This window comes from Petromyzon marinus, chromosome 48, assembly GCF_048934315.1.
Source record: "Petromyzon marinus isolate PM22_M1 ecotype Great Lakes invasive population chromosome 48, UKy_Petmar_22M1.pri1.0, whole genome shotgun sequence".
Taxonomy (NCBI): domain Eukaryota; kingdom Metazoa; phylum Chordata; class Hyperoartia; order Petromyzontiformes; family Petromyzontidae; genus Petromyzon; species Petromyzon marinus.
In genome coordinates, this window is record NC_133714.1 from 10,819,780 (window position 1) to 10,832,133 (window position 12,354).

General features: G+C 53.7%; 1 protein-coding gene across 5 annotated transcripts; it reads right to left on the reverse strand.

Annotated features, from left to right (window-relative positions):
- Positions 1-1,850: 1,850 nt before the first annotated feature.
- Positions 1,851-11,735, reverse strand: LOC142931093 (U3 small nucleolar ribonucleoprotein IMP4-like). 5 transcript variants are annotated; one of them, XR_012947105.1, is made up of 8 exons: positions 11,598-11,735; positions 10,283-10,448; positions 8,712-8,813; positions 8,329-8,409; positions 7,309-7,418; positions 5,904-6,036; positions 4,377-4,447; positions 1,851-3,943 (listed from the first exon to the last, which is right to left on the reverse strand). XR_012947105.1 is itself a non-coding variant. In XM_076074535.1 (7 exons), the coding sequence occupies exons 4-6, from the start codon at positions 7,357-7,359 to the stop codon at positions 4,407-4,409; spliced, it is 225 nt and encodes a 74-aa protein (XP_075930650.1). In that variant the 5' UTR covers positions 7,360-7,418; positions 8,148-8,270; positions 8,712-8,813; positions 10,283-11,728; the 3' UTR covers positions 1,851-3,943; positions 4,377-4,406. The 5 variants fall into 5 exon arrangements, 2 of the variants coding, with proteins under 2 accessions (XP_075930650.1, XP_075930649.1); XR_012947104.1 differs by having other exon boundaries at positions 10,283-10,469; XR_012947106.1 differs by adding an exon at positions 5,281-5,376 and having other exon boundaries at positions 5,913-6,036; positions 10,283-11,735.
- Between the last annotated feature and the right edge of the window lie 619 nt (positions 11,736-12,354).

Genomic DNA, 12,354 nt, shown 5'->3' on the forward strand with positions numbered 1-12,354 from the left:
CCTCCCCAGTACCTTCCACTATCTCCCTCTTCCTCCCACTTGGCTCTACTATCTCCCTCTTCTCCCGTCGCTCGCACTATCTCCCTTTTCTTCCCCCATCCTTCCCACTATCTCCCTCTGCATCTCCAATCCCTCGCACTCTCTCCCTCTTCCTTCCTCTTCCTTCCCACTATCACCTTCTTACTCTAACCGATCTGCCTAATCCTCCCAAATAACTCCCACTATCTCCCTCTACTTCCCCAGTCGCTCCAACTATCTCCCTCTTCATTCCCCTTTCCTGCCACTATCTCCCTCTTCCGCCCCCTTCCCTCCCACTATCTCCCTCTTCCTCTCCCGTCCCCCCCGCTATCTCCTTCTTTCTCTCCCATCCCTCCCACTTCCTTCCTCCCCCGTCCATCCCACTATCTTCTCATCCTCCCCCATCCATCCCACGATCTTCCTCATCCTCTCCCGTACCTTCCGCACCTTCCTTATTTAACACCATCAAGTTCACAGACTCGCCCTCGCTTCTCCCAAGTCAAATAGCCTAGCTTAGACACAACCCTCACCATGTTACACTGACGGCATTGACCGAGACAGCCAACAACTATCCGGCCGCCCAATTATCTAGTGAAGACAGCAGCGACCAAGTCGGCAAAGACGACAGTGCCGACGAGACGACTCCACTTCCCAGAACCTGCAACCACGAGCTCTCGCTCTCCGCTGCTTTTATCCGACTCGGCGGGGCCTGGCTCCGCCCTGGCCGCGCCTCCCTTCTCCAACCCACGAGCGGGTTCCAGTGTCTTCCAGACAGGGTCTCTGTGATCCTTGCCCCAGTGCCTCCGCCCTGCTGACAAACCCGCGTGAGGCTCACTGGCGTGTGCACTCCCCGTCCACCGCAGTTGCCGCTGCTGGACAACAACTATTACTCTACAGTTGTACTGCCCTTCTGTACCGTGCCCCCGAGCCATCAACACGGACTCACAGCATCAACACAGACTCACATGATCAACACAGACTCCCACGATCAACACAGACTCACAGCATCAGCAGACTCACACGATCAACAGACTCACAGCATCAATACGGACTCACACCATCAACACGGAAACAGGGTCAGTGAGCAAGATGGCGGATGAGTGCATACATGATGTGAGTGGTGGTGAGTTCAAGTTGAGCACCCAGTTTTAAATCTCATTTACTCCCACCACCCTACATACAACAGTCGGAAGTAAATGCCTACACACCCTACATACAATCGTCAGTAGTAGTGGGGAGAAGAGGGCATCAGTGGGGGCGAGGCATGAAGCGTTGAGAAGCCCTCAGATACTCCATAAAACCTCGAGTTTCATGGAGTATAATTTTCAGCATTACAGTTCCATTTTTTTTACGTTAACAAATGTCTCGCCATATATTACACCGTATAGGTAACTAGATTGGGCGAGAAATGGTCTTTTTTGTTGAACAATCAATAAAGCTACGGTGTCGTACTGTGCCCGTATCCGTGTACGGTACTGTGCACTAAAGGAAGAAAAATCGAGCGGCTGAACCTCACTGCCTCCTTACTGGAGGCTGTAAACATCAAGTGACCTGAAAACTGCGATGGGACGTGAAAGACAACATGGAGAGACAAGAGGGCGCCACGTGTGTTCTTCCATGGCAGCAGCAGCATCATCGCAGGCAATGAGGTTCAAATGGGCACAGGAACTTTGAGGTGGACCCATGAGTGGTCGAGCCACAGGGGCGCGCAATCGGCGACCTCTATACGCTTGGCGCAATCCGCACCGCCATTTCACGGAGCCCTTGTCCACTCGACGAGTGCGACGACGCAGTCCCACCGTCATTCGGCGCCTCGTGGTGACATCACAACATCAAAGCGACAGGTGTTGTTTATTCATTTCTTGAGGCAATTCGAGGGCCCGGTTACATCACGTTGTGATACACGCACACACCGTTAACATATACTACACCGGTTATAAAAAAAAAGCAGGGGATAGAAAGGTGAGGGAGCGGACCCGACCACAGGTATTGTTTAAAAGACGTCAAGCGGACCGGGGGTTTTAAATGCAAGTCCATGCGGACACCAACATCCGAACGATTGTACCAATAAATCCTGAACCTTCTGGAAGATTTCAGCTCCCGCTGGTTTGGATCAGGGTGATGTTGGGGCAAATTCCATTAAGTGGGAAAGGCGGCAATCTTGTGGGAATGTCCTCGCCAGAAAAGAAACTTGTCGCTTCCATGTTTTATTTTCATCCGACGTCCCATTAGCGAGATCCAGAGCGTGACGGACTCATATGGAGTCGGCCTCCTGTAATTTTTCTGGTCTCATTCTCACCACAGGTGAAGGCAGAGCCACACATCAACGTGCCAATGGGGCCACGGTTGAAGTGGTGGGGCCACGGTTGAAGTGGCGGTGGCCACGGGTCATGTGGCCTCGATGTATTTTCCATGTTGAAGGCCGATTGCCCCAAACATTGCCCGTCATATGCAGTGTCACTGAATAACGTGTGAAACATACTGTAGCATATACAAAATTGTATTTTCTTCATACATTAAATACAATAAACACAATAAACATGAAATGCATATAGGACATTTATAACTCTCTCAATGACCAAACTTGTATTTTATGAACACACTTATACGAGCAAAATATGACAAAAGTGTTCCAGATTTCAGTTTCAATTGAGACTGAAATCCGGAATCATTACCCCCTACTGACAGACTAATAATACCCGCTCGCAGGCCAAGTGCTGATTCACCTTGGGGCCTCGCCTGGTATACAGGTCGTGGGTTAAATCCCGACGCCTGTATATCTGGAGTTTGCATGTTCTCCCCGTGACCGCGTGGATTTTTCTCTGGGTCCTTCGGTTTTTCCCCCCACATTTAGAAACATGCGTTTAAAAGTATTTGGCTGCTATATATTTCTGAATGACAAGCCACTTTATAGCGCTTTCATTTGTGGCCCGGTCGTTCCTGAAAGAGAGCTATACAGCTGAGTGGGCCTTACCTGGTAAAATAAAAATAGATTCGTTTTGTTAGTTTATTTTGTGCCACAGGGGGACAGCTACAGGGGGGGGGGGGTGCCCATTAAAATGGTCGAAATGAGATGCAACTTAAGGCGCTTGTGACTTCCCAAAAATATTATTTATGGCAGGTTTTCACATCTAAACATCCCGGGTGGCATTGAAGCCAAGAGCTCCCACCCTAGGTGAGTAGCTACGAGAGCGGTGCTGTGCACGGCGACACGCCACTTTCTCCATCTACCTGACTTGGTATTTTCTTTTTTGTTACTTAAATAAATGTTAATGTTTCGTTTTGTGTACGCGTGTATGTACACCGTTTGGGGAGCGGTGGTGCAGCAGTTAGCGCACTACGAACTCAGCCATCTGAGTACGTGGTGTGGTGTGTATAACATCGCAAAACTGGGGAGGACAAAGGCAGCCAGACGTGGGGCTGGCCACACAACCACTTCTGTGCCATGTCGGCCATCATAGGTGCTACCCGTTAACAGCACTTGCCCCAGCAATCTGTTAACGGCGATACGGAGTACCTTTGTCTTTTTGTGCAATTGTGTGCTTCTGTGTGCGACGCATGCGACGATGTGCATGTTTGTGTTTGATAAATGTACATCCGCAATGTGTGTGTGACGCGTATGATGCGCGTGTGTGACGACGGTTGGAACAGCGATTCACGCACTGCCCTATCCACGCGGCGACCTCTCCTCAACGTCTCGAACCTCGGCGGAGAGCACCGCGAGGTTCGACTCCAACTCCGGCTTTCCAGGGACAACCCCCACCCAATGCCCCTCCCCCCAGGCCCATGGGGGGGGAAGTCGCCCCCCTCCCTCACTCCACGCTCAGGAACTTCCTCTTCTTCGCCGTGTTCATGTACGGTCGCCAAGGCCACTCCACCTCGGCGGTGGCCGCATTGTCCAGCGTGCCCAGTTTAATCTCATAGACTGCGCGACACACAAAAGCAAAGATCCCCCCCATGCAGCCTTTAACAGACGGCGTGGGAAAAGCGCTGTTCGTGTGTTAGCATGTAGGAAAGCCAGCACGGCACACCAAGGGGTGGGTGTGGGTGGCCAGCATTACGTCCGATCATCTTTGAATTTACACATCGCATCCGGGGTGGGGGAATGCGAGTCGGGTCACGGTACAGCGAATGCGACCAGAGCAGCGACCCCACCGACTCAAGTTCCGATCCGCTCTACAAGTAACCCGCGGGCCACCTAGCCCGAGGCTAGACTCTTACATTCAGCCCATCATCCTCTCAGGGGTCGATAAAATTTACAACCACTTCGTAGGGAAGTCCACAAGGAATGTGGAATTTCCACCGCCTCTGCAGGGGTGTAAAGTGGAGACGAGTAACAATGTGTCAGGCAGACTTACGCTCCATCTCGAATCACGGTCCCACCTCCTTCAACTCGATGTCCTTGCCGTCGCGCTTGTAGACGTTGTGCCTGTTGGGAGGGGGGGGGGGCACAGAAGTCACGGGAGGGGATGCGGCAAGTTACACGGACTGCGCTGGACTCTCATTACGTGTCCTCGCAGACGTTTGCCAGTTAGAGGCCAGCGGCCACTCTGTTTAAAACTGCGGATGCATTAACAAATGAACAACATTACGCGCCTTCAGCTTCAGAGATGGCGTTAAATAAAAACTCTGTGCTGTTGCTCGAAAACTAAAGTAAAACGAAACTATTTTTTATTTTACCACTGAGCTATGTAGCTCTTTTTCACATAAAAATGTATAGCAGCAAAATACTCGAAATTCAAGTTTCTAAATGTGTAGGGAAAAACCCGGAGGACCCGGAGAAAAATCAAAGTGACCAGGAGGAGAACATGCAAACTCCGAATATACAGGCGGACACACAGCACCTGGCCCAAAAGTCTGCTCACTCTTTCCCATTCCGAGACATCTGCAAGTTGCCGGGTGTTAGGTGTCACGTTCACAGCTGAATCTCGGTACACGCGAGCGGCTCGGCGTTAATTTTATTTATAGAGGCGTAGCGCTGCTGTTTTTAAAAGGCGTTGCCCTCACCGCAGAGAACCGTAGTGACACGACCAGCACTCTATGGAACAAAACTGTGCCACACGCCCTCCCGCATGGCCGTATGGGAGCCTCGGTATGTCTTCAGGTCAGAAGACGTACTTGAGTTTTTCTTACGGTTCCGTTTCGACGACGTATATGTACATCATGGAAATGAGAAAGGGTTATAGCCTATACGAGGGTTCTTTGTGCTTTGTTGATGGGGGAGGAAGATGTGGGTGAGACTGGCACGGTGCCCGCACGCACCCTCTTTCCGAGTCGCGACGTGAAGTTGTGCATCACGAGGTGTGGGAATGCCTCGGACATCATGTCCAGGTCCGGATGTCGTGCCGCATCACCACGCTCGAGAGTGTCAAGTACACCGTGGCATCGTACCACGTGTCACATGAACAGCACGCCGGAAAGTTAGACACACCACAGGTATCACACAGACTGTACTGGAGAGTTAAACACACTGCCCTTCCATCTGCGGCATCATACCACATCACACCACATACACAGTTAAGACACCACAATCCCCCATCTGCAGCGTCATACTACACACCGCACATCGTACGCACAGCTAAATACACCTCCATCCCCCGTCTGTTGCACCGCATCACACACGTCACACCATGCATCACACCGGGGAGCGGGAGCGGAGTAGCTATCTCATTACACTACAAATCCGGTGACCTGACTTCGATTTCCGGTGTGTCCAAGCATCGACAGTGGGGAGACAAAAGGGGCCAGATGCAGTACTGACCACACAACCCACCCCGCCGCGTGCCCTGCCGGCCTTCGTAGGTCGCTCGACAAACAGCACTTGCCCTGACAGCCTGTTAAAGGCTACACGGGGGAGCTTTGTCGACTGTGGTGCGTGCGCGTGCCTGGCATACGGCGGTGCTCATGCAGGACGATGAAGTCGTTGACGGCGTTGGCGCAGCACGCCCACACCAGCGCCTGCAGCTTGTGGCCTCCGTGGTTTATCGGCTGAGCGTTCGGCAGGATCAGCTTCATCTCCTGCGGTGGTGGTGGGAGGGTGGTGGTGGTGGTGGTGGTGTTGGTGTGGTAACATGACAGCAAGCGGTCACACGCCGAGTCCGCTCTTCCCACCGGCGTCCGTCCCGGCCACGCTGCTTTCGCCCCCCCACTTCCCCACCCCCCCCACTGTATCCGACTCGGGTTGTGTTGTTTGTTTTTTCCATTGCGGAAGCCGAGCCGAGCCGTGGCGGTATACGGGGCCGCCAAACACCGTGTTGGCACAACTGGGATGCACCATTGGAAAAACTTTACTATTTATATTTTACCAGGTAAGGCCCACTGAGCTATGCAGCTCTTTTCCAGAAGCGACCTGGCCACAAATCATAGCTCAACTAGGTGGCTTATCGCCATGTGGAAATTTATAGCAGCCAAATACTCTTAAACGGACGTTGATTCTAAATACGGAGGGAAAAACCGGAGGACCTGGAGAGAAATCCACGCGACTCCTCGGAAAGAGGCACGCAACTCCAAATATACAGCAGGCATCAGGGTCAGGATTGAACCTGCGACCTCCTGTATACCAGGTGAGGGAGTTAACATCTCGCCACAGTGGCGCCCCCAATGGTACATCTTTCCGTGACCACCGACCGTGCGTAATGCTACAGTAGATACATTTTTCATGAATGGAAGGGATCGGTCATCGGGAAAAGGCAGATTGAATCGCGAGGAATGAAGTTGTCAAAAGCTGCATGCACCAAACCAAAGTGTCCAACGCTCCACCACTTACGACCCCCCCCCCCCCCACACAGCCTCCACCTTTCATCAACAACCAAATTTCTTCTGGTTAACTCAACGGATGCGAGTTGTCTCGCACTGCACAAGCCCGATGATTGGTCGACACGGCTCGTGTGAGGTGCAAGGAACTGATTCTAAAGCCGATAGAGAACATGTGTGTGTGTGCGGTAATTTAGCTGTTAGCATGCTGCCCCACAAACCTAGTGACCCGAGGTTGATTTCCGTTCATGGCCAACACCAGTGGCGATTATCTGAACTGGTCCTGGGCCTCCCCTAGATCAACTCAGCCTCAAATGAGTACCTAGTGCGGTGTGTAAACATCATTACCAGAGAGATAAAGGTGGCCAGTTGTGGTGCTAGCCACCTACACCCTCGCAAACAGCACCTGTCCCAAAAGCCTGTTAAGGCTATATGGGGGACCTCTGTCTTTGCGCGCTTGTACACATGCAATACACGAGGACCCACATTCCTCGTGTGACCCCAAATCCTGTAGCCCCTGTGACCCCGTGCCCGCACCTTGATGAACTGCTTGAGGAGGGAGCTGGGGTCGCGTGAGGTCGTCACCATGATGTGTGGGTCCTTCACGCCGGCTCAGCGGTACTCGTCATCCATGTGGCTGCTCACTCCTACTGACACGGGGGGGGGGGTGGATAGAAAGAGGTGGTAGATGGGGCAGGGGGGACGGAGAGGGTAGGTTATCATTTGCCATACTTCCCCGTGCAGGTGAGTGAAGGTGTGTGTGTGTGGGTGGATGGAAGGAGCGACCAGGAATGGTTTAGAATATCACTATGCAGTGATCGCGTTGATTTTGTGTAGCGAGCTGAGCACTAATGAGACCTGGATGAGTCCCAATTGCAAGAGTGGGTGGGTGATATGGCAGGTGAGTGGGTAAATTGAGTAAAATGATGAGTGAGTGAATGAGTGGGTCAGTGCATGTTAAACCTCTTTGTTACAGCACGTAGCTAACCGTGGTAATCGGAAGTGTGACAAACTAACCACAAAAAGTAGTTCTCAAGAAATGAGTTTGTCAATCTAGACGATGATTTAAAAGTGCAAAGCTCCAGTGGCTTCCTAATATTGTAAGGAAGACCGCTCCAGAAGGAAGACTGCTCCAGAAGCACACGTTATGTGGTGACCACGGCCTTCATTCGACATTCCACCAAAATTTACGCCAGCCACCACACACAAACACACACAGCCGACTCTTTTCCGCGTTCACGCCATGGGATTTTTCAAAGTCCACTTGGGAAGCAATCGCCGTGCAGCATTTACGGTCAACGCAACTGCTGCATTAAACCCATTAAACCGGTGGGGGGGGGGGGGGGTTGAGGGCCCGCCGTTCTCGAACCGCGAACCTCCGTGGCAAAACACGGTGCCACCGCTTGGCAGGAAGGACCGACGGCGAGCCGGGGATGCGCGCCGACTCGGCGTGTCTAGCGGGCGGAGACGCGCGACGCTTATCCCCCTGCCTCGAGAGTCTCGCGGGACGGAAGAGAGAGATGCGAGCAGACGCGATGGTGAGGGATGTGAGATCACCCGCCCCTCCTTGGTCGAACTCCACGGCCTTCTGGAGTTCAAGCGCCTCCCACCACAGGTCCGTAGGCAGAACCAGGTTTTCTTCGGTGACGACGTCAGGGGGACAGGGGGCAGTGGGAAGGGGGCGGGCAGGGGAGAATTAACAAGGAAGAAAAATCATGCGCACGCATGGATTCATTCGGAAACGCTTTCCACGCGCGGTTGTCTTCTCGCCCGTATTGTCAGACCGTCTTGTCCCATCTTAGTCCGTCTTGCGTGTCTCATTATCTCTAGATCCGTCTCTAGTCTGTCTTGCGTGTCTCAACGTCTCTAGTCTATCTCGCTGTCTCTCGTCCGTCTTGTCGTCGCGAGCCCATCTTTAGATCCGTCTCGCCGCCCGTTACCATCGAGCGCCCTCTTGAGCCGCGCCTTCTCCTCTACGAGGATCTTCTTGGCCTCCTGCGCCTTGCGGTAGAGGTACTTGCCGTGCAGTTGCGCCTCCTCAGCTGCACCACCAAACAAAGACAAAGATCCCCCATGTAGCCTTCGACAGGACTGTCGGGTGCAAGTGCTGTTAACGAGCAGCACCTTTGATACACGAAGGGGGGTAGGTGGCCAGCACCACATCCGGCCGCCTTAATCTCCCCAGTGGCGATGTTTACACAATGCACCAGGTACTCATTTGAGGCTGAGTTGACCAAGGGGAGGCCCAGGAACGGAATCGTCACCAGTGTTGGCCGTGAGCGGGAATTGAACTCGGGTCGCTGGGTTCGTAGTGCAGCGTAGTGCTAATCGCGAGACGACCATAAACAACAACCGCCATTCGCCACGAAGTGGTGGAGATGTCACCACGGCGCTCGTGCCAGGCTACGTGCAGGTTAAGGCCACATGAAGCGTCGAACGCCCGCTGGCAGCAGGAGGTCACAGACAGACAGACCCAGGTTGCCATTGGTTGCTTGACTGAGATGACTGGCCGATGCACCACCTGTGCCCCCTACTGTGCTACACCACCGCTCCCACCTACACAAACTCTCTTGGGCTATACTCTTTGGTTCTTTCGGTAAAGACACATAGGCATAAAATATAAAATAAATTAAATCACGACGTTTCGGGCGCAACACAAGCGTCCATCATCAGGTGGGACAAACCACAGCAAGAAACAATTGCCGACGTGGGCAAAAGAGCTGCTGTAAACAAGAGACTATATAGGTAAGAGAAGGGGGGAGGATCAGGGAGGAGAGATAGAGAGGGGGGGGGGTATGAGGAGGGGAGTGCTGAAGAGAGCGGGGCTGGGAGTGGGAAGCTTAAGAAATTAGAGATGCGGAAAGTTAAGGCAACACCATAAAGCAGTTAAGGTTTTACCTGGTTAATAACATTCTTCCAATGATTACTCAATTTGTATCCATCTTCTCGGTTGAAGTTATGTCTGTGTTTATATATCTGGATGGCTTCATGAACAAACCTTTGATAGTAGCCCGAAGGTTTGCAGAGCGGCACCACGATACTCCTAGCGACGTCGTTGATTAATGTCTGTAATTAATATCGATGGTGAATCTCTGTAATTAATATCGATGATTCGATTCCACGAGAACAGACTCCACAAGAATCGATTCCACAACTATTTTAGTAAAGCGAAGTACGCGATTCGATTCAAACGTGTTCGTTCCGGTCTCATCAGAATCGGTATTGATTCTGTGCTGGAGGAATCCAATGAGCTATAAAGCTCTTTGATCAAAGATGTGCCAGTAGGGGGCACGGGGTCATAACGTCACAACAAACAATACAAAAACGATAGGAGTGCAAAGGGAATGGTAGCAAACCACTAAAAATAGGTTAAATAAACCATATAAGTTCATACTCTTTGGTTCTTTCGGTAAGAAGTCTCGCTCTCCGTTCCACCCACTACAACTGGCGTCAGAAGTAGCCAAATAGTAAGATGAATCGCTATAATGGAGACGCGAAGAAAAACTCGTACCAGGGCTCCAGTGGAAGAGGAGGACGACTCAACACCACCGGGGTTGGCAGCCCCGGAAGGGGGAGGAGAAGCGACGCCGGCCGAGCTGCTCACTGCCCGGCCGCCCGGCGGCTCACCACCGTCGGAGAGGGCGCTTCAGGTGGCTCACTCCCGACTCGCCCAACTCCTGCACGCAGCGGCATCCATCCTCGACGAAATACATCGCGGGTTATAACCACAACAAATATAATCACAATCACTGCGACCGTAATCGCCATAACCACAAATATAACCATAACCACCAGCTACATAACCACAAGTATAAACACTACTGCCACAAATATAACCATAACCACCACAACCATAACAACCAACATAACCACCACAACAACCACAATGATGCTGATACACTCTCACACCATGTGGGTCCCCTTGTCTCCTTGTGTCTCCCTGTGGGTGAGTGGATGGGTTGGCGAGAGAGTCGGTGGGTTGGCAAGAGAGTCGGTGGGTTGGTGAGAGAGTGGGTGGGTGGCAGAGTGAGTGACCGGTGGCAGAGTGAGTGACCGGTGGCAGTGGGTGACCGGTGACTAAGTGGGTGGGTGGCAGTGGGTGACCGGTGACCAAGTGGGTGGGTGGCAGTGGGTGACCGGTGACGAAGTGGGTGAGAGAGTGGGTGGCTGAGTGGGTGGCCGAGTGGGTGGCTGAGTGAATTGGTGAGTGGATGAGTGCCAGAGTGGGTGGGTGAATGGCTGAGTGGGTGGGTGAGAATCAGCATGTTTTTGCTGGAGGAATCCGATGAGCTATGAAGCTCTTTTTCATAGATGCCCAGAGAGTGGCTGAGTGGCTGGCTGAGTGAGTGTCGTTGGGTGTGAGTGGGAATGAAATATAACCTGCAACTCTGCATTGCAAGTCCAGCGAGCTAACGCCCTGCGTGTGGTGGGGTAAAGTGTGGGCATGGCCACTTTGCTCCAACACGTCCGGACCAGCGTGGAAGAGTAGACCAAATACCTCTATATAGCGGCCTCAAGTAAAGGCCTTTTCCAGCAGCAGGCGACTCGCCTCCACAACAAACCCGTCCCTCCAGGGATAAAAACACACGGCAGTCTGGGAGTGCCTCTCATCAGCTATGGCTCAACACGAGGGCCACTCTGGGGCCGGTTTCCACCGTCAGCGCCTCATCATCATCAGCAGCAGCAGGGCCGGGCTCTGCTTGAAGCAGCGCCGTGAACTCAGCAGGCGTCTAGGACGTGACGGCTGTGGGCCAGGCGCCTCCTCCTCTGTCTCCCCCCACCACCGCCGCCACTGCTGATGTGTGCACACCGCGCGAGGTTCTCACCTTCAGGCTGAGTCGACGTAGAGGAGGCCCAGCGAGCCGCCGCTTCAGAAGATTTCGCGACCCACTGACGGTGGCCGTGAGCGGGAAACCAAATCAGCCGCTCGCCACCCACAATCCACAGCGCGCGCCGCCTCCACTCGCCCCCTGCCTGACCGGAAGTAGCAGCGGGGGGAGGGGGGTGGGCAATGGAGGCGTGAGGGGGGGGGGTTGAGGGGGAGCATGGGGGGGGTTGCCAGGGGGGGCAAGGGGGGTCGCGAGGGGGGCGGGATGCTTGGGGGGGTTTGCGAGGGGGAAGGGGCAGGGGGGAACAGAGGGGGTCATGGAGGGGGTCCTAAGGGCGGGCAGGGGGGTTAACAGAGGGGGGTCTGGGGAGGGTCGAGAGGGGGGGAAAGAGGGGTGAGGGGGAGCATGGGGGGGGGGGTCGCGAGCGGGGGACAAAGGGGGGATAGGGGGGTTCACGAGGGGGGCATAGGTGGGGGTTGCCAGGGGGAGCATGGGGGGTGGTCGTGGGGGGGGTCGTGTGGGGGGCATGGGGAGTTGTGAAGGGGGAGGGGCAGGGGGGGAAAGGGGGAGCATGGGGGAGGAGCTTAGGTGAGGGGGAGGAGCTAATGGCTATTACACCACGCCGCGTCTCGCGCCACGTGCTTCCCCTGGCAGTTTGGCCGTTAGGCGTGGAACCGAGCTGTGGGTGAGTGGTGGCGGTGGTGGTGTGAGTCTTTCTATGTGAGTCTGTGTGAGTCTCTCTAAGTGAGTCTGT